The sequence below is a fragment of the Acinonyx jubatus genome, chromosome E4 (assembly GCF_027475565.1).
Source record: "Acinonyx jubatus isolate Ajub_Pintada_27869175 chromosome E4, VMU_Ajub_asm_v1.0, whole genome shotgun sequence".
Classification (NCBI taxonomy): Eukaryota; Metazoa; Chordata; class Mammalia; order Carnivora; family Felidae; genus Acinonyx; species Acinonyx jubatus.
Window position 1 is genome coordinate 38,175,887 of NC_069395.1, and position 27,551 is coordinate 38,203,437.

The 27,551-nt window shown below is 39.5% G+C and overlaps 2 protein-coding genes across 12 annotated transcripts in view; one reads left to right on the plus strand and one right to left on the minus strand.

Moving 5' to 3' along the window:
* VASH2 (vasohibin 2) overlaps window positions 1-16,998 on the plus strand; it is a 52,115-nt gene extending 35,117 nt beyond the window's left edge. For 4 of the 6 annotated variants that reach the window (XM_027074466.2, XM_027074468.2, XM_027074467.2 and 1 more), the window contains one exon: window positions 3,173-5,605. In XM_027074466.2, coding sequence (XP_026930267.1) covers window positions 3,173-3,245 — 73 coding nt within the window. In that variant the 3' untranslated portion in view covers window positions 3,246-5,605. Of the gene's footprint in view, window positions 1-3,172; window positions 5,606-6,232; window positions 6,289-15,215 lie in introns of those variants that run through there. The other 2 variants (XR_008292879.1, XR_003425571.2) reach the window with 2 other exon arrangements.
* Window positions 6,869-25,564, minus strand: ANGEL2 (angel homolog 2). 6 transcript variants are annotated; one of them, XM_053208755.1, is made up of 9 exons: window positions 25,443-25,564; window positions 22,597-22,922; window positions 17,770-18,026; window positions 16,994-17,063; window positions 15,451-15,872; window positions 14,070-14,196; window positions 13,609-13,666; window positions 10,771-10,934; window positions 6,869-8,921 (listed from the first exon to the last, which is right to left on the minus strand). In XM_053208755.1, the coding sequence occupies exons 2-9, from the start codon at window positions 22,913-22,915 to the stop codon at window positions 8,770-8,772; spliced, it is 1,569 nt and encodes a 522-aa protein (XP_053064730.1). In that variant the 5' UTR covers window positions 22,916-22,922; window positions 25,443-25,564; the 3' UTR covers window positions 6,869-8,769. The 6 variants fall into 6 exon arrangements, with proteins under 6 accessions (XP_053064730.1, XP_014918380.1, XP_014918381.1 ...); XM_015062894.3 differs by having other exon boundaries at window positions 25,402-25,543; XM_015062895.3 differs by lacking the exon at window positions 25,443-25,564 and adding an exon at window positions 24,486-25,347.
* Between the last annotated feature and the right edge of the window lie 1,987 nt (window positions 25,565-27,551).

The following is a 27,551-nucleotide window of genomic DNA, read 5'->3' on the forward strand; positions in this document are numbered from 1 at the left end:
GGTAAACACAAGGAACAGACAAGGGGAGATCTAAAGAGCCACTATGGCTTAGGTCCTACACAGTGTGCAGGGCTCCAGGGAAGAAAACTGACTCTAATTTTTTTTTAAATTTCTTAATGTTTATTATTTTGAGGCGGGGGGGAGAGAGAGAGAGAGCACAAGAGAGAACATGAACAGGGGAGGGGCAAAGAAAGAGGGAGACAGAATCTGAAGCAGGCTCCAGGCTCTGAGCTGTCAGCACAGAGCCTGACACGGGGCTCGAACTCACGGACTGTGAGATCATGACCTGAGCTGGAGTCGGATGTTCAACTGACTGGGCCACCCAGGCGCCCCAGAAGACTGACTCTTACAAGTGAGTCTCCGGACTTCATGCAGGGTGTGGCCACATCTCCGGAGTGGAATGCTTGAGAACTTTCTAGGCATGTGTTCTGACTCCACATGTGAACCTTCTTCAGGCCAACTCGACTAGCATCGTGTCTGGACTGGTGTTGTATTAGTGAGTTAATGGAGGGAAAGAAATGATACCGGTCAGGCTCAGATTTGGCGGCAAGTGAGGTTGGGGTGACTCAATCATGATTCGCCATGATGTGAAAGAAGGTCGGCGGAGGTAGTGGGGGCATCTTACTGCTCTGCCTCTTTATTGTGCTGCCGTGAGGGCCGAGCTCCAGCCATCACTTCCACAAGAAAGAAAGAAAAAATGATGAAGGGCACATGCCAGTTGTTCTCTGAACAGGCGTCTGGTAACCTCCACTTTAGTCTCATTGGCTGCAACGTAGTCCAACGCCTTGCCCGGCCTCAGGGGGCCTGGGAAATGTAGTTTGTATTCTAGGCGGCTCTGTGCCCGGCGAAAAATCTGGGTTTTGCCAAGGAACAATGGAGGAGTGGAGTGGATGTTGAGGATGTGGGTGAGTAGATGTGACTCTGCCACACAGAGATGATTAAAAACGTGAGGTTTAAAAAAAAAAACAACAAACCCATTCAATACAAATGTAATTTTTATTTGGATAAGGAATATATGCTTACGTAGTTCTACTACCAGGAAAGACAATGTGGAAATTGTATTTTGATTGCTCTAGGAAATGACCTCCATTTAATGCTTTTGTAAAGCAAGGAATGCATAGGGATACTTCAGGCTTTTCCATTGGCAAGTGAATTTTTGATTGCTCACCTTCCTAAAAGTGGAGACCATTGAGGAGGGGAGAAGTAGATTTGCCTTTCTAGGCACCTTTGCCTCACGAGGATGCAACTTATGGGGAGTCTCTCTGAAGGAGAAAGTCCCATATTCGCTGTTTGAAGAGATGACATACCTCAGGCAAGGAAACCAAACAGAGACTTTATTTCAGGCTGTATGAAAAAATGAACGAGATACAAATGGACTCTGAGCCAGACTTGTCTGCAAGAGCCCTGGTTAGCGGGCTGAGGGCTAGGGCAGAGACATAAATGTCAGTTTGAACCCTCAGGCAAAAGTGTCAACTCAAGAATGGTCCTGACAGTGGCCCCTGGGGGCTACTCTGCCCGTGGCTCTGTTTATAGGGAATGGCTGATGTCTAGGGCAAGTATGGCCGGAGGACACCATCACCCTGCAGCTCAGAAGCCTTGAGCTCCTTGATGCGGTGAGCAGGGGTCTACACGTAAGGAAGCATTGAGACTTCTGTCCACTGGCAGCCATATTTATCAGCATCATCTGTGTATGTTGGGCACCATGAGCAGAGACACAAAGAAACAAAAGGCATGATTCCTGATCCATAAAGCAGGACACATGATCATGCTGAGAAATCAGCCCCATGCAACACAGAGACAAGTTGACAAGTTCTTTAGTAATGTCACATAGTCGGTCAGGGAAGGTTTCTTGACCACTTTGAATAATCAGGTTTCAGAAGGGATGTTCGTAGACTGTTGACATGGGATATGTCTGAAAAAAAGACAGAAAGGGAGGGAGGTGAAGAGGAAGAGAGCGAGAGGAGATGGAGGTAGAGGGAGAGACAGAGAGAATAAGAATAGGTAGGGGGTAGAACTTATGGCCAAAATTTGAAGCCTATCCTTAAGCAGCACCCTAGATGGAAGCTAGCTGTTCGTTTCTGGCTCTGATAACGTTGAATGAGTTGGACCACGTTCATGCCAGGGGAAAACCGTTTGCTGTTAGGAAGCCTTTCAAAGGATAAAGCAAGAAACTTTTAAACAATTATATTTTCATTTTGGTCTCTTTTCTTCAAACACTTAAAACAAGGTTCACGTGTAGTGTAAAAATGTCTTCAGTGTTCTTATAAACTTTTGAATCAGGACTCACTAGCCACACTGAATATGCTAAAGTTGGTTGTTTTTGTTTTGTTTTGTTTTTTTGTTTTGCTAAACTTGGTTTTTAATCTCAGTTCTCTCTTATCCAAGAGGGTAGGAGGCTCACTGAGAAATGGGGAAACTGTGAGCTAAGTCGTCGAATGCTTAGGCATAGTTTTATATTGGGAAATCATCGAGGAAATGTCTTTAATGAAGACAGATGATGCGCCTTCTGATTTTCCTTTACCAGCTTGAAATACTTTCTTACATGACTTCACATAAATGCTTAGTACTTCAGAAAATGTATTTAGAGAGGAGATGATTTGCCACTGAATGAGTTTCCACACCTGACATGCTTTTTCAGATGAATTGTAAAGGATTTGCCCCGACTTGATGCATTCAGGCCTGAACAGTAACCCTCTATCAAAGATAGTAGAGAATCTCTCCCTGCGAATCTGTCACCTGAGCGGTCTTGAAGTTAGTGGCTGGGCTTCCCCCGGGGCACAAACACCAGGAAGCTAAGAATTCAAGGAGAATCTGGCTCAGGTTTTTAGTTCTACCGTATTAGATGTAACTTTTTAGACCCTTGCAAGGTTTACGGATAACTGGGTTTCAGAAGTTAGAGTGTGACCGAATTCAGGCTTCAGGTTGGACAAACTCATTTGGCAACCCCAAAATGCTTTTGAACTGTACATCAAAAGCCTGTGAAAATGTTCCCTAGATCCCATAGAAGTGGACCTGAGAACACGAGGTTGAGCTGGGAACTCAGGCTGGTGGGGGGGTGGGGGTGGAGGGGACAAGCACCAGAAGGGTTAGGAGAAAGAAACAGAGTTCCCAGAGTCTAAGTGACCTTTCTCTCTCCCATGCCCTCACTCTACCACCTTTCTTGGTCCCTTAGGCCTGCACTGCCTGAGAAGAAGGTGGCTGACCTCAGCACGCTGAATGAAGTGGGCTACCAAATCCGAATTTAGGCAAGCCGTATCAGCCAACAAGGGGGCTTCTCTGGTGCTTCTCTCCGCACTTTACCCCAGCGTCTTCAGGAGGAACTGCAACTATTTATGGAGAACCTGTGGATTTTATTTTTACGGATTCACTTGGACGTGGAAGCGGAGTGGGTGGCAACAATTAACTTTGAAAGAAAATTCACGGAGGGGCAACCATGGAAAGGCTGAAGTAAGAAAGCCCACCGCGGTTGGACTGACTCCCTCACTACAGATAGAAAGGGTAATACCATAAACTGTAGTTTTATGTTTTCCCATTCCCCTGTTTTTGTTGACTTGCTTTTGAACATTATGCCTCACCGGTAGGAAATGTTAATGAAACCCTCCCTCCTCCTTTTGATATAGTAAGGTAACTCAGTCAGTATTGATGTCTTTTTCAGCAATAACAGAGGCAAAGATTGGTGGGATTTTTTTTTTTTTGTAAGCAGTCAATATTACCTCAGCATCTTGACATCAGATATGCAAACTTAATGGTGTTTTCATTTTTTTTATATTCTATTTGTATTGCTTCCCCGATATTTCCAATGGGGATCTCCACAAAGTTTGGAATTTTTTCCTGGTGCACGCATAATGAGATTTAAGGTATTATATCAAGTGTTTTACTAAAAAAAAAAAAAAAAAAGCACTGAAATTCTTCTGGCAGTACGGGAAACTATTTTCAGGATGTTGGAACTACTTCTTAATCTTTCTTAAAAGCATTCACGGACAGCAGTTTCTGTTCTTTCAAAACAAAACAAAAAGCACGTGCAGGAGGTAGTCTATGTTCTGTCGCTGACATTTAAACTTTGCAAACTCCAGCAAAAAAGAAAAAAAAAAAAAGCACAAGAGGTCATAGCGCCGCGACACAAAGTGAGCAATATTGCAGCGACCTCTGACAGCCACACACTCAGAAAGGCAGAGGCCCGCAGTGGATCAGTAGAGAGCCTGGAGAAGCAGATAACCCTTCTCTTCAACGTTCCATCTGATTTTTGAACTCTGAGTCAGACCTTGATTCTGAAGGACTCACGGCTGGTAGAGACGTGTTCCAATGTCTTATATTAAGACCAAGCGTGGCACGATGTGATCATTTTCCAGTACCTTGCTTTTTAAAGTACCACTTCGTGACATTTAGGAACTAGCAATTGGAAAATGCAGTGAATGAGAGAAGCAGAGCCTTTTTTAAAATGGAAAAGTCTCTCAGGTACAGGGTTACACCTCATAGCCTGATGTAGTCCATCAAGGGCAGTAGGAGCATGTGGCCTGCATATGGTGGTCACAGTGGAACTTCCGGCTGCGGGCCACACAGAAGAATTCTAACAGCCAAATCTGTGTTAGCAATATGAGGAGTATGCTTCTGTTGCATCTGTGTTTTCTCAGCCGCCATGCCAACTCGTGAGGCCCACAGGCGTATTTAAGTGAAGTCTACTAGTCAACGAAAGTGTTATTTTAGTCTCAGTGCTTCCTCTCTGGCTTTCTTTCACTGAAGGTGATTTCAGAAAGGGAGTAAAAAAAGTGAGAATCTGCTTGATTCTTGACCAATAAAACCACCGAAGGTGACTTTGTCCTTTGGCCACGTATGCACGAGCTCGCTTTATGCTAAAACTCAATGGCATCAACGGAAAGTATTTTCTTGAAAAAGGACATTTAATGTCCTTTACATGAAAAGTACCGAGTAAGCATACATCTCAATTAGGTGAAAATACAGAAGTTAAAAATTCTGAACTTGATCACTTTAAGAATACTATTATCAGAGTTTAAAATGAGGTTTCTTTATACGTCTTCATAAGGCAAACTCATTTGAATTAGTCAATTCGTTCTTCTTCTAAAACAATCCCGACTTAGCTCCTTTTATGTATGAAAAACAAGATTTACATCTTATGTTTATCAATGTGAAATCTTGTTATCTCCAATAAGTATTTATACCACTGCAGTATAAGTAGCTAAGGATTTTCTAAGAGCCTGGAACAGGATTTTCCAAGTGTTGCTCAAGTACTGTCCCATCCAAAATAGAAAAGGTCAGTAGTTGCAGAGCCTTGTTTCCCACAAAAATGGGTAAAAGAACAGGAACACAGACCATTTCTAATATTCTGATGTATAAGCCTTAAAACTGCCAACTGTCTTGATGATTCAATTAGTAACCTGATTTTTTTCCGCTCCTTGATTTTAAGATTCATTTCCCCAAAGCAAGTGTTCGTGGCAGAAACAGGAAAATTAATTTAAAATGCTCTTAGTTTTCATTCTATTTTCATTGCCTATGGAATTATGTTAATGTCTAAAAGATTTGAGACAGGCACCAAACTCCTACATTCTAGTGCAATAATTTAATTAAAATGATACTAAGGTTAAAAAAAACCCAAAAAACAAAAACCATGGCATGATTTACCCCCCAAAATGGATTTTAAGACTGGCTATAATTCAAAAGATAAAAAGGAAATCTATGAGATGATTTGAATCTAGTATTGATTCATGCAAGAGAAGTTTTGTGCTCAAGCCATTATGGGGATACATGGCAAAGTTTAAATGGATGACAGAAATCTTGATTTTAGACTACATGTTGTGCTGTTTTGAGTACACTTTATTTCAGAAAGTGATATTTAGTATTTTCTATACACTTTGAAATCATGAGCATTTCACTTTTTCTAAGTCAATTATTTCATAAGGATTTTATTAATAGATATTGGTAAATAGAACTTTGGAGATCTTAATTCTGTATTCTTACTATACCCGAGGCTTTTGTAAGCTATAGTTTTATGTACAACCTTGTACAGTTTTTTTGACACACAATTCAGAATCTTGTTTATTCTCCTGGACTTTGTTCTGGCCAATACATTTTTTTTAAATCTTTAAGGAAAACTGTGATTGTTTTAGTGGGTATTTTTCTAAGTAAAGGAAAACTTGTATAATGGTATTTTAGAGAATGCCAGATAAGTGCATGTTTCAAGTTAACTTTTTCTCATCACTTGTATGTTTATACACAGCATGGGACTTTAATAAAACCATCCTGGAAACTGAAGGATTGTTCTTCTTCCAAGAATGTAAGATGGTGTGATTTATTTTTTTTCTTGTCCTTTGACTACATACTTGTCCTGGCAAACGTGTTTATCACTCTCTCATCCCTGTCTTCTTCCACAATTTTCAGACTCTTTATTAAACACTATTCTGTTTTGCCACATCTTAATTCACTTACATCTCAGCATCACCCTAAGTAATACAGGCTCAGGGTAATGAAATAGTTTAGAAGGGGCAACAGCCCAGCATATGCAGCTTAGCACGCCTGCCACGAAACCTTCAGCCATAGATGCACTAGTGTAGTAATTTATTAGGTGATTCACAGGGACACAGTGCAAATGACTTGACTTCTCTGTTCGTTCAACCCCTTGAACTCTCTGGATCTCTAACTTGGGTTTTTAGGAAAGCAAAGGGTTAAAAGCAGACAGCTGCTAAATTCCAAAAAAAAAAAAGAAAAAGAAAAAAAGATTTCAAACATGCATAGTATGTTGATATCAAAAGGTATAGCAAAACCAAAATTCATTACTCAACAGCATCTCTTTCCATTTTAAAGCTTGGATAGTACAGCACTTCCGATTCTTCTGACCGTAAAAAGTAAAGACAAGTAGATAATTAATTTTAGTGGAGCTTTAAAAACCTGTGGGAAGGTTATTACATGGACGCTTTGGCCTCCAGTTCACAAAACACTACTACACTTTATAGGTTAAAGTAGAAAGCATTTTTATGGATTAACTCTACAAAGTGAAGCACATGAAAAGGGCCTAAAGTCAATATATGAATCAGGATATCAAACATTAAGTTTTCACAGAGGTTTTCAGGGATGTTAGTTTGCCAACAACGACCTATACACAAAATTATTTGTTAATAAACTCACGTAACACAAAGCGGTACTTAATGAATTTTCTTTTTTCTTTCCCCAATATTAAAAGGGATTAATTACACTATTATTATTTGACGGCAACAATACCTGCTAATTAGAACACTGAATATTCTGCAAACTGTTACTAGAAAATGTGGAAAATCTTAGAACTACAGGTAATACTGTAAGTAAAAACCCAAAAAAGTGAGAAATGAAACATTTAAAAATAATTGCTTATTACAATTTTTACTAGGCAAATCCTTATAACCCACATGCTTTGTTCAGGTAGTCATCTGATTTATTTTGTTAAAAAATAACTGTAGTCAATATACTTTCGTACAAAAACCTTTGAAGTCCAGGACTTGGAGGAACTACTGCTTTCTAATTTCACAGGAGTCATTCTACGAAGAATGCCCATTGTAGAAACTTTTATAATTCGGTGTAATTCAAATATAAAATTACTACTTAGTAAAAACGCACATAACTCTTTGATCCTAATGCCTCAAAAAAGGGGACATTTTCACTTTTTCGGTTTTAAAATTTTTGATTCAAACATTCACATAGTGCCAGCTGTGAGACTAATTAGACCTGCTCTTAACCACTTTACAAAAAAAAATGTCAGCACCATGCACACTGCGGCCTCATGATAAAAGAAAACAAAGTAGCTAACATCTTAGAAACAAAACGACTAAGCTTAAATTACTACTTGCGAGTATTAGGTCTCCAAGTTGGTATCTCCCCACTAGTTTTGCGGGCTTCCTAAGTATCTGAGGCAAAACCAAAATAATCTTATAGCTGACATTTTGTTCTAAAGACAAGCTTCCTACTAAATTAAATTTCTATAGAACTGGTTCAGAAAAATAAAGTCTCTCCCCCAACCTAGGGATGTCTTCCTGAAATGGAATAGAAAAAAGGAAAAAAAAATTGCTAGGGAAATGAAAGCGTTAAAACCCAGTCTCTGCCTCTTTCCGGCATGCTGGAATGGCCCGTCCCACAGGATGGAAAAGAGAGGGCATGTGTAAAACTCCTCTCCTACTACATTTCCCAACAAAATGTAGACACATTACATGGCTCAGGATAGTAATAAGCTGGATTAAGCAACTTGTACAATTTTAGAAAGCATCATTACGCCCCCTCAAAACCAAACTAAAATGGTTGGTTAGACACTTGTGAACGACCCAGTGATTTCTGAGATGAATTAGGACTTGACAAACAGATGGTCCGCACAATGAAATCAAGCCTTCTGGAAGGGAAATGAGTTGTGGTTTGCAAGAACTCAGAGATACTTTGGATCCACTGTAAAGCTTGCCAAAAACATCAACCGAAATTCTTTACTAACACTAGAGGATGCGCTATATTTAAAAATCACTGTCAATTTTACTGGGATTTAGGATAAAAAATATTTACAACTCTTTTACAACAAGGAGGGAGCATTTAGAACTCACTGGTCAGGAAAATACTTTTTCATTATTACAAAGAAAATTGTTGTAAACTTGTTTCTTCCGACATCTGTTTGAAGCCTTGAACAGAACCTCTTCCGAAACTCCACAGCGCAAAAATAAACATGCAAACTCTCAAGAGCTATTTTACACTTTGTGAAAAAGAATACAAATTGGACACAAAAGTATATGTGTCATCAAAGAAGAGTCACAGCTCAAGTCTGAACTTAGCCAATAAAGGCAGATGATCCGAAGAGTTATTTTCATTTGGAAGTCCATTAACAGTCCATAAGTCTTGTTCTGTAAGGAGTGATAGTCTGGCCAGAAGTTTCAAGCCACCAACCAGAGCAACTTCAGCTCCTACATTAAAGAAACACATTAATATTTAGCATAACTGTGTCAACAGGTCACTGTAAATGAATCACACAAGTCTTTATTTTTTAAAAAAATGATGATCAGGAACTTCAGATCCCTCTAGAAGTCTAACAGGAAACAGTTCTTAGAATATGACTAAATTTCATTTAATTTTTTGAAGTTTATTCATTTTGATAGGGAGAGAGAGAGGGAGTGCACGTGTGAGTAGAGGAGGGGCAGGAAGAGGGAGAGAGAGAACCTCAAGCAGGCCCAGTGCTGTCAGTGCAAAGCCCGATGCGAGGCTTGATCCCACAACCCTGGGATCATGACCTGAGCCAAAATCAAGAGTCAGATGCTTTAACTGACTGAGCCATCCAGCACTGCATGATTAAATTTCATATTGAGTTATAACCTAATTATAATTCTCAGACACACGGCAGTTCCAGATGTTTGTTTTTTTCTAGTTCAGAGTTTTTTGTTTTCAGTTCTACAAATAATCTTATTTTTCTGTTTGTTTTTTTTAGTAATCTCTATACCCAACATGGGGCTTGAACTCATGACCCTGCGATTAAGCTCTGCCAACCAAGCCAGCCAGATACCCCTGCAAGTAATCTTTAGAAAAAGTATCAGTGTAAAGATAATGTTAGAAGTAATTTGGGATTGACAACTACATAAATTCATTCATCAACTATTCTGTAGTTGTATAAAGCAGAAAGATCCAGCCATGGTGGAATAGGAAGTTTATAAGGTGACTGGAGGGAGAATAAATTAGTAAACCTTGGGGACACCTGGGTGGCTCAGCCAGTTGGGTGGCATTGACAGCTGGCAGCACAGAGCCTGCTTGGGATTCTCTCTCTGCCCCTCCCTGCTCATGCTCTCTCTCTCTCAAAAATAAACATTAAAGAAAAATTAGTATACTTTGGTCCCACAGAGTCAGTGCCCACAGTAGAGAAAGAGGACGTATTCTAACAGGATCACTGGAGATGCTGGTCCATGGCACACTCCCGCCACCTAGTGAACACTTACAGCATGACAACTACCCCTACAACAAATTCAAAGCAGGAAGACTATTTCCTAGACTCGCTCTAGTGGGCAGGGTAAACCAAGTCCTGAGTATTACTAATAGTTATCCTCAGTAGGAAGGAAAACACAAACAGGAGAAAAAAGGAAAAAAGGAAAGTAGTAAAAAAAAAAAAGGGGGGGGTGGAATCAGAAAAGACAAAACATCTGCCCACATTTTGGACTTTCGAAGTTTTCTGAATGGTATTTTTTTGACTGCCAGTCATTTTGAACTGCATTTTCTTCTCCACATCAAATCATCTGGTTAATATTTAAAACCTTACTTTCACTGAATCATACAAGGAAAAGTGTTTTATCACCCTCGCTTTTTGAAACCACATATTCACATAATGGACTTATCGATCTGGAAAGATCCAGTATTCCAGGGTCTACAGGACAACACTATCTATTGCTGGCAGTATAGGCAAGGTCCTCCAATGAAGGCAGCATGTCTCAGTAAAACTTAACTACAAAACTATCTGATGTTGCTGTCACAAGAAAAACAGTACACTTATGGCAAGTAAAACCAATAAAATGAAAACCAAGAAGCTGACTGGAACTGGAAGGAGGCACTAAGGACAGACATCGTAGGCAATAACTTGCTTTGAGGTGCATCACTGCCTCTGTGTTTTGCAGGGGATTAGCTGATAAACTTAAATATATTACCAATTTCAAAATATTTTAAACTTTTAAGTCTAGAACTTCACCAGATGTTTAGCTGACCCTCTCAGCCTCAGCCCTGAGGTTTTAGTTACTGTATTCTCAGGCACAATGTAAGATCACACGCATTCTTTACCTGGCTGCCCAGCAACGTCTTCCTTTTCGGCAGAATAGAAAATATAATCCACAGTTATGGCACTTCGGGAATGACAAGTGGTCACTTCTGGAATTCCAGTGTCAGGAAAATAATGTGAATAAACAGACGACAAGCTGAAATGGTGGTGTAAATTTGAAGATAATCTAAAATGAAAAGAAAAAGTGTTTAGCATCCAACAAGTTTTTGATTTTTAGAACTCCTATTTATTTATTGTTAATGTTTATTTATTTTTGAGAGACAGAGGGTGAATGAGGGAAGGGCAGAGAGAGAGAGAGAGAGAGAGAGAGAGAGAGAGAGAGAGAGAGAGAGAAAGGAGACACAGAATCTGAAGCAGGCTCCAGGCTCTGAGCTGTCAGCACAGAGCCTGATGCGGGACTTGAATCCACAGACCACGAGATCATGACCTGAGCTGACGTCGTCGGAGGCTCAACTGACTGAGCCACCCAGGCACCCCTAGAATTCCTCCTTTTTAAAGCACTTTCTCACTTAATATCCAGACAAAACCAGGCATTCAGACAAGCTTTTTAAAAGAGACAATATCACAATCTGACATTCATTTATTCATGTAGGGATATCCAAAACCCATTAACAAGGCTGTGACACACAGAGGGAAAAAGCTCAATAATTAACATACTAATGTGATTTATTATTAATTGTAACATATTTGAGAGCCCCCACTTACTAATACGTATTCTAAAACAATTTATAAGTTATTTGTTGTTATAAATTTAATTTAATTTAATGACAGCACACAAATGGGGGGAAGGTACAGCGGAAGAAGGAGGAGGGGGAGAGACAGGAGAGAGGCTCGGGGGCGGGAAGGGAGAGAGGGAGAGACAATCTTAAGCAGGATCCATGCTCAGTGCGGAGCTGATGCACGGCTCGATCCCGTGACCCTGAGATCATTACCTGAGATGACAATCAAGAGTTGGATGCTCAATCAACTAAGCCACCCAGGCGCTCCTGTTGTGTTTTTAAGAAAAAGTAGCCTTTATGAATGTTATGTAGAGTCCGCCAGACTTTCATTGTCAGAGGGCCATATTTTTCTATGATTATTCTTGCTGTGATATATCAGATAATTTTGTACTGCATCTTAAAACAGGTTCTGTAATGGTTTACATTTATCCCATGCTACACATACATGTGATATACTAAATAAAGGGTTTAAAAATCATTTCCTATAAACATATCTTGAAGATTAAAGGTCTTTTATATCATGGAAAATTTTTTTTTAACTTTCTAAAATTCAACAAAAATTTAACAAATATCTACTAAGTTCTAAGCACTATCTTAGGTGCTTAAGATACACATATAAAGATGCTGCCCTGCTTTTTAAAAAGCTCAGTGTCAGGGGCGCCTGGGTGACTCAGCTGGTTAAGCATCCAACTTCAGCTCAGGTCATGATTTCACAGTTCCTGAGTTCAAGCCCTTTGTTGGGCTCTGTGCTGATAGCTCAGAGCCTGGAGCCTGCTTCGGATTCTGTGTCTCCCTCTCCCTCTGCCCTTCCCTTGCTCGCGCTCTGTCTCTCTCAAAGATAAACATTAAAAGAAAGAAAAAAGCTCAATGTCAAAGAACAAAGGTAACTGTTTCAAAATGCCCTTACTTTCAAGTTTTAGCAACATTTTATGTCTAAGGACTTATATTTACAACACTATTAAATGTAAAATATGCCTCCTGCAAACTGTTCTCTATCAATTTTTTGGTTTATAGATATAAGCTCTGCATATAAGCACACTATATTTATATACAGATACTTAAAAGTATCTTTTCTTATACCCCATTTTGTCATAAAAACATTTTAGAATTACTCAAAACCAAATATTTGTAAGTCAGATTAGCCTTTTTATTAATCTTACTCAGGGAAGTTTTTACTATATTTGAAAGGTTTAATCATGAATTTTTAAATATTCTTTTTTAAAATTTCAAAAACTATTACTTCCTATCTTACTAGGTTCTTACATATGAGAGAATATTTTGTCAAAACAAGGTATACAAAATATAGTAAGACTGAGAAGAAAGCAGATAAAATGAGTAAGAGGTGATTCTAATTTGGTCCCTAAATATAAATGTTAAAACAAACATTAAAATACGAATAAAAGGGCTACGATATAAAATCAAGACATTTCAAGAATCTCCCAAAGAGATAAGATCTCCATCCTGTTGTATTAATATTCATCTGTTTCTCAACCATAGCCCCAAATATTCATGCATCTTTGATAACCGGTAATCCAGGCATCTTCACCCCTCCACCTTTGACAACCCTTTCCTGTAGTTTAAGAGATGTAAATGTCTTTATAAAGTATTTATAAAATTTAAATATAATTATTTATGCTGGTATATCCTTTTTTTGGGTCAATTCCCCTACAAACTGTTAAGATCCAGTAAGTCAAAGGAGGCTAAGCATGGTATTTTCCTGTGATCTTGACCTTTGTTAAAGGACGTAATAGCGATCAATTTCTGAGTACTAGCTGGCCCAGGTGCAGGGACAGGCTCTTTGCTTTAAATAACACTGCCTTAAGCCCCTCGTAAGTCAAACATCAAGCTTTCCATGCTTTATCTCACGCTATCCTCACAACTACCCAAATTATAGGTAAGGAAACTGAATCGCAGAGATCTTAATTTTCTTGCTCAAAATTACACAGCTAAAATGTAGCAAAGTTAGGACTGGAACGCAGGTCTATTTGACTCAAGAGCCAGTTTTCTTCATCAGCGTGGAATAACATAATTTTCATTTTTTATCCAAAGAGATTTTTGAGAAATGATTTTTTTACCCAACTAAAGTTAGTAAATGTCTATTGTTGGCTTTTCAGAACTCACTTTTCAGCTGTCACTAGGACCTCTGTTTTGTCCAGCTCTGTTTGTGTCAGATCACCATCTGTAAGAACAAAGAGAAATATATTAAACTATCAATATACTTTTGTTCTAGTTTGCCACAGAATAGTCCTCTTACGCTAGGAACAATATTTAAGATATATCTAGTTTTGACAGGATGCCTAGTTAAATGCTTCATCCGGGAATCTGTATGTTTTGATGGTCTCCATAATTAGCAAAACTGATTTCCAAAACAACATGCAAGTAATTCATGCAGATAATTCTGGAAGGCCAACTTAAAAATGGTAAATTTAGAGTTCTTTAACAAAGAATTGAACAAGTAAGCATTATGTTTTTATATATGAATATTCATCCCTGAGATGGCATCCCTTGAAAAATTTAGTTTTAGGTCTTCAAAGGGAACACTACTATCAAGGAGACTGGCAAAATATACTGCAAACACTTACCTGTCTTTTCTACTTTTGGTAACTGCTGTACCTCATACACACAGTTCTGTGAGATACCTAGGTTTGGGGGCCAAATTGGAATAGATAAAATTCTTTGTCCCCGTGAAGACTGTTCCTGGCCAGATACCTAAACAAAATTTCAACAGGTATCTTAAGTGAATAGATTTTAAGTAGTTTATGTATTGAAAAGTTTATGTCTTAAATAAGAAGAGGAAATCCAAGAATGGTAAATATTACCCTTTCTTTATCATAGTAAGTGATTATTTGTGCTTTACAAAATCTTATTCAAATATAGTTCAGAAAAAAGTTACTGTTTACATAAAAATGGCAATCTTTTCCTACACGTGTTATTCTAATTTGGACATCTACATGATCTATAGCTTTAGACTAATGCTGCACCCCCCTTTTTGCTCCCTGCAACAGAGCTCCTATTATATAAAATACTTAGAGAGATCAACTCTCACAAAATTTAAAAAAAATTTTTTTTTTTAACATTTATTTATTTTTGGGACAGAGAGAGACAGAGCATGAACGGGGGAGGGGCAGAGAGAGAGGGAGACGCAGAATCGGAAACAGGCTCCAGGCTGAGCCATCAGCCCAGAGCCTGACGCGGGGCTCGAACTCACGGACCGCGAGATCGTGACCTGGCTGAAGTCGGACGCTTAACCGACTGCGCCACCCAGGCGCCCCATCTCTCACAAAATTTTAAACCATCACTGAAAACTCAGTGGTGGAGAGTTTATTTTGGTTAAAATCCTGAAGATGAAATAAATGATCTGAAGCAACAGAGAGCACAATGAAGAAAAAAACATGGGATAAACATGGGATATAGGCAGCTAAGGAATTAAAATATTTACCATCATGAAAAGGAACATGTGCATACTAAAGAAATATTAAATTACTGTTTTGCCAACTATACTGTCCACATCCAGCATTCAAAATTCCGTTCTACCCCCTTATGAATAGTTCCTTATTTATGAAGTATTTTTTTAAAAGTTCTAGTCGTTCAGTATGCTCCGCACGCAATGTGGCTTGAACTCACGACTCTGAGATCCAGAGTCACATGTTCTACTGACTGAGCCGGCCAAGCGCCCCTTTACGAAGTACTGTCAATGCTTTAATTTTTTCTTCTTCTCCCCCACTTAGGATATTTTGCTGCCTGCCAATTCCTCCAAGCAGAATGTTGCCACAGATAGATGGGAAAGCTGAAATTCAACCAAGTGAACACAATTACTCATTAGTAGTTGGGAAAACCATCATAGCTTGGTGAAGTGAGGGTACTGGGTCATCTGAGGTTTTCAACAGCTGTATGACAACGATCCTCACGCTATAGGAACAGAGACTACGTCCGTCTCCTACTAACCATGAAGCAAGCACTTACCTTTCCGATGGCGAGTCCTTCATAATTCAATTTTCCTTCCTTTATAAAACTATAGAGTGGAGAACCAGGAACAGAATTAAAGTCACCGCACATCACAATAGGGCAGAAGCTGCCGTCTTTCTGATGGGCAACACTGGAAATCTCTGCCAGAAGCATCGCCAGTTGGGTCAGCTTAATATCCCCTCGCCTTGGATTATACAAGAGATGTGTGTTAGCTACACAGATCACAGGAGAGGCAGCACGTGGAAGTTTGGGCTGCAGGAGTAACACTAATCCAACGTTGTCTCTGTCCAACAGAGGGACATCACGGCGGTAGAATTCCACTGGGTTCACTGATAAGAGTGAAAACTTGGAATGTTTGAAGCAAATGGCACAGCCGTCGGGTTTCCTTCCTGTCCGCATCTTGTATTCACAGTGATAACCTGTAAGAAAGGCATAAATTTAACACAAGGGACTACCACTATAAACATACGTATGGCAAAACACAGCTCTCCTGACATCTTTGAACAACGTTTATCAAAGTATATCCTGCAAAACATTAACAATGTAGGATGTTAAGTTTGGGACTGGGTCTAGGTCCTAGGAATGGGTCTCTTCATTTGCAGACTTTAGTCTCCAATATGTTAATGTGCATCATCACGCTGTCATTTCCATCCTAGTAAAAGTTGTGACAAAGACTATATAAGGGCTTACGATAATCTACCACCACCATCCCCACCCCTGCTATGGCACATCTCTGACCTTTTTGCCTATAACTCCTCCCCTGTTCCACTCAACACGCACCTGCCTCCTCACCTGCCTTGAAGCACTCCTACGTCAGGGTCTTTGCTTTGCTATTTCTGCTGTCTGGAATGCTACAGGCGGGGCTTGTTCCTTCACCTCCTTCAAGTCTTTGCGCGAATGTTACCTACCTTCTCTGATCATTGTTTAAGAGTGAAACCTGACCCATTCTACTTTCCTGCTTTTCTCCAAAATTATCATTACTTAGTGTGCTATTTAAGTATTTATTTGACTTGTTGTCAGCCTTCCTCCACCAGAATGTAGGCTCCACAAGGACAGAGCCTTTTTATCTATTTGCTCACTGCTGTACCACCACAGTGCATAGGATATAGTAGGCATTCAAAAAATATTTGCCGAGGAAGGAATGCAAAGTAGGCAGCATTTCTCAAACAGATGCACTGTTTCTAGAAGTGTTCACTTATCAAGTAGGTTTTTAGCTTCTACCCATTCGCTAACCAGACAGAATGATCTGATACAGAACTTAGAATCTGAGAGGTCTAGCTGTGGGTACAGCAACTACTGGAAAGGAAACTAATTAGAGATTCTCACATGCTTTTCTGTTTGAATTAAAATGCCATATGAACACAAAAGTTTCCACCTGAAATACCTCAATCTCTTCCTGACTTTTTGAAATGGATATTAAGTTTTTTCAAAATTAAGATTTTTTTGCCCAATATACCACACATCTTTGTCAGCAAGTTATGCTTTCACGGCACGCAAATCTTCCAAAATAAATCTGGCTAAAATAAAAGTTACATTGTACCCAAAGATTCCAAACTGGGTCTGATTTCTGCTCCATAATGATCTTCTTGAACTTCTTGCAAACAAAGTACCTTGGAAGAAAAACATGGTGTGAATTAAAACAGAGCCCAAATATGAACTTTCTGGTGCTTTCGTCTTTAAAAACAGGCTTTTAAAATTCTAAAAACCTAATGAAACTTGAAATAAAAGACATAATCCTTTTCTTCTTTTTAACTATCAAATTAACGTTTCCAAATTTGATCAGTCCCCCAAACCCTGGCCTTTAAATACATGAAGCTCTCTCTCTTACTATCTGAAACTTGTATTTTCCAAAAGAAATCTTTTTAATTTACATGTTGGAGTCTTTTTCTTGAATTAAAATGTTCCTTTGTACTAAGTCCTTCTTGAATTAAAATGTTCCTTAGTACTGTCCTCTTAGTACTGTCCTTTTAGTACTTTCCGGAGGTCATTTCTTTGAATGCCATCATCTAGATTTTTACAAGAATGATTTACATTTCAAGTCAAAGGAAACCGTTACTAAATAAATACTTCATATACTGCCAGTCCCTGTCTCAAAACTGACGGATAAGTAGAACTTTTTGGATCTTTTTTGAAATTTTAGTGATTATTTATACCAACAACCATTAGCAAATGACTCTTTGGAAGTCATGTTATGCTGTTAAAAACTGTCCCATCACTGTATTTAAAACCTTCTCATACCACAAACGAAAGGGATAAAACCATTCAGTACACAAGTGAACTTTTATGTGAAGAATTTTGATGATATTCTGCACTTACATCTGCATCAAAGTGTTTAATTTCTTTCAAAATATTGGGAAACCTAAAACTCCAGTGTAAAACTGGCTGCCGGCAGTGTCTATAGAGGTGTGAATTGTCTTCCAATAAATCTTGTGAAAGTATATTATAGGACATCACTGAGAAGTCAAACTTGTTATCGCTGTCTTCACATTTGGAGTCAACATTTTTGTCTCCTAGGATCTTCGTCTTGTCTTTATTATGGTTACATATATATTCCCAATGCCGTTGTATTGTGCCTGTTAAAATATATTGAACAACATATAAAGAGTTAATGAAAAACAAACCATCAATTTTCCTTATGTCAGTTTTTTCTTGCCTTTTAAAAACTCCTACAGGCAATGAACAGAACGTTTTCCCCTAGTAAATGGCAACACAGCACTAAGTAACTGGAAGTTGTCATCAAATTGATTACAAAGGCAGTAAAATGATATAATGACTGACCAACAGGTACAAAACAAGTTTAAAAGGATCTGGCAAGTCATTTTGGAGACTTGAGAGTGTGTTAATAAAGCTAAGACTGAATAGGGGTCCTAGTTTCTCACTTACTTATGGTTAACAAGTGGCTCTGCCAGAGAAGCTCAGCAACTTCATAACCATAACAATATACAGTTGACCCTTGAACAATGCGGGGGGAGGGGGGTCAAAAGCACGTCAAAAGCATCTGCATAAAACTTCTGACTCCCCCAAAACTTAACTAGTAATAGCTTACCGTTGACTGGAAGTCTTACTGGTAACATAAAGAGTAGATTAGCACATAATTTGTATGTTATATGTATTATATACTGTATTCTTACAATCAAGTAAGCTAGAGAAAAGAAATCATTATTAAGAAAATCATAAAGAAGAGAAAATACATTTACAGTGCTGTGTCATACTTATCAGAAAAGCACACGTGTAAGTGGACCTACGCAGTTTGTGTATTGTTCAAAGGTCAACTGTATTTGAATGTCACAGTTGACTGTTCAATAAGATGATTTTGCACTATATTTTATTTCCTATGAGTAAGATAAGATCATCAAATGATTAAGTTCTAGCAAGAACTCATCTCAGAATTCTGGTTTAGACATGAATGAAGGGTGTATGATGCCAACATGTGGAAGCAGTATTTAGTGGAATGATGCAAACGAAATGAACACAAGAATTCTTTTTAATGCACACCAAAGCAAAAGTTAGAGAGAACACAGGTGCAGAATGCTAGTAAATGGTAAGGGCTGGCTGAAGAGCCCAGCATGCAGTGAGCGACCAGGAATTGTGATAGTTTACATTCTGCAAAGACACAATACGAGAGGAGAATCAGACAGCACGAGATTTTTCAACTACAGGCAGTCCTCGACTTAGAAACGACCTGCACACACACGCAAATGTACATACACCCCTTTGACCTTGTCTCTCTCACCCCACCATTAAGGAGGATACTCTTACTGCCATGGAAACCATGAAGAAAAATGTGGAAGTTTTAGAGATTCCATGAGCTCAACAGAAGGGGAAAACAAAGGGAAGAACTTGGGAAAACAGGTTTGGAGATGGACTTTCAAGCATGATTAAAATTACATGAAAAACCTCAGTCCTAGAACATCTTCCTTCTCCTACATGAAGGTTTTCGCTTCACCGGATTACAATACCTAGGATTCCACTAATTAAAAATTAAATTGAGGAAAAATATTCTATACATAGGGGAAAAAAAGACCAAAAGGAAACACATCAGTATTTTTAAGAGCAGTTATTTCTGAGTGGAAGGACTGTGGATGATTTTTCTAAATCGTCTACAATGATGATATATTTACAATCAAAGTATCAATAAACTCTGTAGAAATGCCAATAAAGTAAAAAATTTTTAAATATCCTCTGGTAAACATGTTTAATGTCTGCTGCATGGAGGGAATAGAGATTTTGACCAGAGGTTCGAAGAGGAAGATAATTTTTATGAATAGTGAGGTCTGTGTGGAACGTGGTGCTGGGAGACATACGATACCATGAAGGTACTAAGCGCCTGAGAAGGGTAAAGAAAAAAAAGGTGGAAGGAAAGAAAACCAAACTCAACAAAAGTCTTCAAGGATTACAGAACTTAGCCTACAGCTTGTCCTATACCCAGGAAAGGGATGGAAACCATATTCTTCCCTATCCTTCACTGAATAAAGAGAATCCTACCTGCAAAGGCCCAGAACTACACCTAATTGTACTGACTCCACAGAACTACCCTGAGATTTGTAACATAGTTTGTATGGGGAAAACGGAAACCGATGATCCACAGCTGATTCTCAAGAACTAATTATCTAGAACACAATTCATTCATAAATTGGGGACTGTCTATTGATGGTTTTTAGCCACAAATCATAGTCTTTGTATGTATACGAGATGCAAAGGGCTCCAGTCATGCAAACAAAATGCAAGCCACCATCACAAAGTTACAGCCCTACCCTGGAGCCACCATCATATCAAGATATGAAAAATGAAGGTCTAAAAAAGGTGTTCATATTTTCCTATAAAATCTGTATATGTAAGGGCACAGAAATGCACTGAGAATTGTATAGTCCTGGCAAGTGTTTGTAAGCCAACTCTTCTTGCAGTTCCATTTCTGAAGTAACTGAAACCATCAGATTATCTAATTAAAGAGTGGCTTTCAACCTTCTCAAGCTTGTATAACTCTTTGGCATTACTTTCCGTGTCATGACCATCAATCCCTAATAGACTGGGGCTGGCTGATGGGGTAAATACATATTTTCTCCTGACCACATTTGCTTTTAATAAACATACAGAAATGTGTTTGAGAGCTAGGGTTCCATGGAAGACAATCGGAAGACGACTGAGAGAGGACAGTCTTTGGCCTTCATCTACTTCACAACATACAGTCACACTACAAAAGCTTATATACCTTCCATGTCAGGAGGAACAAGGTGATCACAGCAGAGAAGACAGATGAATCAAAGAAAGTAAGCAATAGGCCTGATCAGGTTTTTAGGGCGCCTAATTAAAAAGTCATAATTGTGTCACACAATTCCTTCAAATACCACTTTAAAGTGATAGGCAAGTTAGAAGGCTGTTCTCTTGATTGAAAAGTATTAGTGAATTATCGGAAGTCACAAATATGGCTTAACGAAGAGCATTTTCCTTATTCACAATACCTAGGAAGAATGGACATATAAAGAGTCAGGTCGCAATCAAAGTTTATCAGTATGTAAATGTCATCCCCAATTCATTAAAGGGAAAACACCACCACCACGATTTTCTGAGTACCTACTATGAAGCCAACAGTGTATTAGGCACTTTGATATGTCTCATTTCATCCTCAACAGGCTTTCAAAGTAGGCATTATTTTACACTTGGAAACCAAGGAGCAGAGAGGCTCCATAACCTGTCCAAGTTGACACAATTAGTGGTGGGACAGAATGAGAGCAGGGAGTGGTTCCTGAGCCCATGCTTATGTCAGTAAGCCACAACTCCACCTGGGAGCACACCAGATTTACAAAGGCTAAGCAAGAGAGCAGTGTGCTGACCTGATCAACAACGAATACATGAATGAAAAGCCATCTCGTGTCATCATACAGCCCTAGATTTACAGGTTATGGATTGACTGTTCTTAGGAACCTAATTTTAATGCCTCTACAATACATCTTTCGTTCATTCAAAAGAATATTGGTTTATGAACACATGCTGTGGTTAAATATTATACAAATAGATTTTCACTTTCGGTGCTTACAATTTCTACTCAAATGTGTAGTAGAATTTCTATTTAAAAGAGCACTAATTAATCATCTAGCTAACCTTCGAGCTCTGACTTCCAAGTGAGACTAACTCTGTACGTCTTCCTTTGACAAACTTATGTCAGCTCTCTACACAGAAACACTTATACGGTCTATTTTCAAATATCTCCAGAGGAATTATCTTCACCAAAAACATAGCCCAGTAAGAAAAACAACTCCAAGTTCCACTGAGATAATTCATACATACTTTGGGGGAGGAGGCAGGGCTGGCAGCACAGAGCGAGTCTAGTGAATTGTAAACAATCTGACAAATCTAGAAATAATCAACATATTTAGAAAAAACTCATTCTCAAAACTGAAAAAGATGTGGTTCCCTTATTAAAAGATAAGACATCCCACAGACTCAAGATTATATGTATAAACCTCAGTACAATAAATACATTGAGTAAGCTAAAATCTTACTCTGTAAGAAAATATCTTTCAATTAATGATTGTGTGTCTGTAAGAATATCCTTTGGTCTTACATTAAAAAGTTAGCATTAAAAATAAAAACATGAGGGGCACCTGGCTGGGTCAGTCAGTGGAACGTGCGACTCTTGATCTCAGGGTTGTGAGGTCGAGTCCCATGTTGGGTGTGGAGATTACTTAAAAATAAAATCTTTAAAGTAAATAAGCAAATAATAAAAACCTGAAATTTAATTTTTTTATAGATCTGTGGACTCCCAAGAACATATACCAATTTCTAGAAAGTCTAAGGACCTGTTTTTAAATCAATGGATTTGATAATTATTCTTAAACTTAATGTTTTAATCTAGTCCTACATTCTTTCCCAACCTCATTCTCCCCCTCTCTCTGTCTCTCTCCCTCTCTCTTTATATATGGTTTCCTGCATTTTTACTGTCAGAAATACACAAAAGATAAAAATAGATATAAATCAAGACATCATTTAAAAAAATAATTTCCTTTTTCCTAATAGAAAACTATGGGTTGAAAACAAATACTAAACCCCTCCAAAACCCGGAGGAGGTTTTAAGGATTATCAGATAGGAAAGTTTCCTTCTATGGCTTACATCTATTTCTCCACCAAGATAAACGTCACCTTTACCTTGGTGTTTTCTTCGTTTTGATGAAGGCTCATCTCCCTCAGAGTTCATGATGTAACTAGAGAGATGAATCAAAGAGCTGTGGCTCAGGCTGTCAGGTCTCCAGTTCCAGTACTGAAACGGAGTTCTAGACTCAAACAAACAAGGTGGTCTCCAATGTAGTGAAAAATGCCTACTACTGAAGTATGGGTAAGGAGCACGAGAATAATGTCCAGGCCACCTCATACAACTAGAAATATGTCTGTTCCAGCAACACCTTTGCAGATTCTCCCACGGTGTAGTCCAATCTCTGCCCAGACTCTTCTGGTGATGGGGAAACATGGGGTATCTAAAAGAAATAAATACACTCCTTGAGGTACCACTTTTTGTTCAGCTATAGCACATTAAATCCAAATCTGTCTCCTCAAGGCAAGATAATGCCTGATATTTAAACTTTGGCTTCTAGGGTGGCTGAGTTGGTTAAGCGTCTGTCTCTTGATTTTGGCGCAGGTCATGATCTCATGTTGGTGGGATCGAGCCCCTTGTAGAACTCTGAGCTGAGCATGGAGCCTGCTTAAGATTCTCTCTCTCCCTCTCTCTTTCCCTTTCCCTCTGCCCCTCTCCCCTGCTCATGTGCTGTCTCTCTCTAAATATATATATATTATATAATATAATTATATTATATATATGTATATATATTATATAATATAATTATATATATGTATATATATTATATAATATAATTATATTATATATATATGAATCTGAAAAAAAAATCTTCAAGATCTATGAAGGACAGGCAAAAGCAGCCATGATTTAATTATTAGTAGCAATACCTCAAAGCTGTCCTTCAACACCTATGAATGGTATTCTAAATACTTAACATAGACTCCACCAGGCTCCCAAAACACCACATACACTTCAAAAAGTCCTCAGTTCAACTGAGAGATTAACCATCAAACTGGTTTTCAGAGTAGACTTCTAGTATCTAATAAACTCTGGATAAATACAATCCACAGCAAACATAAGAGTTAAATCACTATGGAATACATGAGCTGACTACAATTAAAGCCAATCTCTCCTCCAACTTGGGTTTGTAGTAAAAACAGGCTTCTGAACAGTTGTTTTTAACCAAGATTACATTTTCCAAACATTTGTATAGCTAAGAAAACAAAAACCTATCACAACTTCACCAAACTACCTCTCTTGCTAATCAGCAGGTGGATAATTTATTTTTCCATCTTTTTTTTTTTTCCATGGCATGCTTCTCCTTGAGGGAAATGAAATGGGATAGAGCTTACTCATTAATAATTCACCAACATTCCAACCAATATACTGATCATCCAAAACATCGCCAAAGTAGTGTTATCATTAACTTGAATAATTTGTTCTCAGGCACTCTTAAGAAACAATACAACTCAAGCACCATCTTCTTATGATACTATTCTGGCAAAAATTTTGGATTCAGAGGACTTCTATCCTTTCCTAGAATTCATTAAAGGTACACTTCCAAGACAGTGTTAATAATGTTCACTTCTACCACCAAAGAAACTTAGTTTAAATAGTATTTACTGTTTTTTTTAACTTTTATATGTTAATTTAAAGGCATTTAAAATTTTTATCATATACTTTTGCTGTTCTATATAATTTATTATAAACTTTTGCATTCTCCAATTGTTCTCTAAATTCAACTTAATTGTAAATCTTTAAAGGCATGACATGGGCATGCTACTCTGCTTTGTGACAACTCTGAAAGCCATAGAGATTTGGGTGCTTGGTCCATGCTAATAAGCTACCATGTTGCCATATAATACTCGTGACTGCAAAACTTATTCTTTGTATTTCTAGTTACTTATAGAGACGTCTTTTGCTCTTAAGATGATAAGCTCCTTCAAGGCCAGAGCTTTCTTACTCATTTTAATCCTGGCCTCTTCCCAAGTGCCTAGCACAGTGCCTGGCACACAGCTGGTACTCAGGAAAACACTGTTGAACTGAATTGTCATCAAACCCGGACTACAGGAGATTAAAACCGGATCCCCGTAATATATAATAATTAATACAGTGCTGTTTCCCAGGTGCGGTATACCAGTCCGTTTCATACGGTACACAATTAAACTTTTCGATTTTTCACATCCAAGTATTTATTAGGAAAAAACCCATAATCAGTACATCAAACCCAAGATTTCACGGGTACTGCTTGGGGCGATGCTAATATAAGCAGCACTACTTAAGTGCTTTTTCAAAAAAATGAGTCAATTTCAAGAAAAATGCAGTAAACACAAGTGTGGAACGAGAATTCGGTAATAATCGTAAAGGCTGGTACACAAATGACTCAAGTTTGAGAGAGAGACACTAACATCGCAAACAGCAAACCCCGGGGCGTGCGTGCGATGCGCGCTTCTCGGGGTCAGGCCACCCCGGGACCTACTGCGGACCGGCGGCTTCCCCGCGGACGCTCAGCTCCCGGCGGGTGCTGAGGCCTGGGAGGAGGCCGGGGACCGGGGCGGGGGTTCAGGCTGGCTCGGGGGCAGGGCTGGGGGAAAGTGGGCCGGGGCTCCAAGGCCCAGCCAGGTCGGGAAGGCACTAGCCCTGCGGGCGATCGATCGCCCCGGGCCCGACCCGGGCCCGGCCCGCGTCGGCCAAGCGTCCCGCCGGCTCCGCGCCGGGTTTACCTATCCCTCGGGGTCTCCGGAGGCTCGTCCCGGCGGCACCGCCGCCCGGACCCTCTTCCTCCTTCCTCCCCCAGCCCGCCCCGCCCCGGGTTTACCCGGGCCGCCCCCCCCCCCCGCCCTCCTCCCTCCTCCCTCCTGCCACCCAGCCCTACTGACCGGCCTCTTCCCACCACACAGCGGCCGTAGCCCCTCCTCACACAGCGCCACGCTTCCATTTTCTCCTCTGCGGTCGTCCAATTCCCAGGCTCGGGGCTCGACCTCTACACCCGATGCGGCGGCCGAAAGCACCAGGGGCTCCCCATCACTAGACGTCGGGACTCCCGGCCGGGCTGCAAGGCATGCTGGGAGGTTCGGGCTCGCCGGCCGCCAAGTCCCCATCTTGCGCCGCGAAAGTCTGCGAATTACAACTCCGAATTGCGTTCAAGTAGCATGCGCAGAGCGGGGGAAGCATGGGCGGCCATTCCGGAATAGGGCAAACACCCGACTTCTGTCTTAAAGAAACAAGAACTAAACTAAGAGCCGAACAGCTCTGTGTAGGCCTACGGGAGGGTAGGAGGTGGTGACTTCGTGAGAGCTAAGAAGAAAAAAACGTGTTTTAGCGTATTTTTATGATGTCCTTGGGAGATTCAAAAGGCGGACGCCCTAGGTGGGGAACAGTGTACCCGTAGAACTGTGATACCAAGGGTTTTTGCAGTTAATTTTGGAACGCATCCTCAGGGCTCACTTTTAAGTGTGTGTGTGTGTGTGTGTGTGTGTGTGTGTGTGTGTGTGTGTGTGTCTCGTGTCTCTCAATATTAGTATAGGACTCTAGATTATTGGAAAACATTCTTTAAGTGGAGACCCTTCTGAAAGGGAGAGGGGGAGAAGGAGAGGGAAAGGGAAACTGAGGAAGACTAAAGTGGGGGAGAGGGAGAGGGAAACTGAGGAAGAAGGAAGAATAAAGTGGGGAGGGGGGAAGGTTACTGCAATTGTAGGCTCTTTGGGAGAGCAGTGAGTGGAGTAAATTCTTGGGAAGGCTTTTTTCTTGTTCTCTTGTATGTTAATAAGGAAATCGGAGTACTTGAAAAACATTTTTCCTCAGTATAAGTATAGTTGATTGCCATCATTTGTGATTGTTAATGTTCTATAAAGTTACTGCCAACGCCGTAATAGTGAATACCGAACAATTGCTTCTAGTGGGGATACAGGGCTAGGTTCCCCTGAGCCTCTCGTCGCATTTTAGCCACCTAATTGATACATAACCTTGGTTTATATGTGTTTCTGCTTAAAGACACTTCATTTAGTATATATTTTTGACTCCTTAACGTTGAATTCGTGGCCGAGCCTGAGTGAAGCTTAGCTAACATATTTTCTCCATAAGCACATCACAGAATTGTGCTTAGGATCCTAAGCACTTAGGACAGCGCTTCAGCACTACCCTTGGGGACCATTTTAAACAGCAAAATCACCAACAAAAGCACAAAAATGTGGAAAACATAGTACTAAATAGACTGTGAAGAGTACAGTTGTTTATAATGTGAGGGCTGAAACAGGAAGGCAAGCTTTGCTTCCTTCAAGCTCAGCTGGGAGTATGCAACAACAAAAATTTTCACCACTCTGCATGTGTCCGTGAATGAATGCAAAAGCACTTGCAAGTATTGGTTTTGGAGTTACAGATAAATTTTAGTAGGTAGGCAAATTCACAAATACATAGTGCATCAATAATGATGGTCAGATGTATTTCTATTTTATATTGCCCTCTTTTCTGGTTGTACTAAAAATTTTGCAGTTTATTATATTTATTGGCTACTTTCTTGTATGTCTTATTTCCATAATGAGATTGTAAGTTCCTTGTGAGCAAGGACCATGACCCATTATTTTCAAAATTTACCCCACCTAGTGCTGTGCTAAATACACAGTAGATTGTAGATATTTTTGAATGAATGATAAACACAGGGCCAGAAGTAGAGCAGATCTGTGAATGAGCAGAAACTTCTCCCTCTAGTACATCCTATGTCCTCTCGTTTGTAATGTGTTAAGGAGAAATGTAACACTTTGAAATAAGCAAAAAAGATTAATGGATGTCCTTTCAATGGAATGCTGGAGTTTGGAGGATTGTCTGATCCTGAAAGATACTCACCTTTATCTTGAATCAGACTATTTTAGAATTCTGTAGTGATTAAAGTTAACTTGTAGAGAACAGATGGTAATACAAATGATTATTATCTGTGAACATGTGAGTTGAGTTCTATCCAATGGAGAGAGAACTCTCCTTCTCTGCAGAAAAGCCAGTTTTGCATTCATTTGCAAGGTCAATATTCCTGATC

Excerpts from the sequence above, each read along its gene's own strand:
- ANGEL2 (XM_015062894.3), bottom strand. The coding sequence starts at position 25,460 with ATGGAAGCGTGGCGCTGTGTGAGGAGGGGCTACGGCCGCTGTGTGGTG. Across the intron at positions 22,923-25,401 it reads TGTGTGGTGGGAAGAGGCCG|ATACCCCATGTTTCCCCATC; the intron begins GTCAGTAGGGCT and ends TATTTCTTTTAG. Across the intron at positions 18,027-22,596 it reads AAAACGAAGAAAACACCAAG|GCACAATACAACGGCATTGG; the intron begins GTAAAGGTGACG and ends ATATTTTAACAG.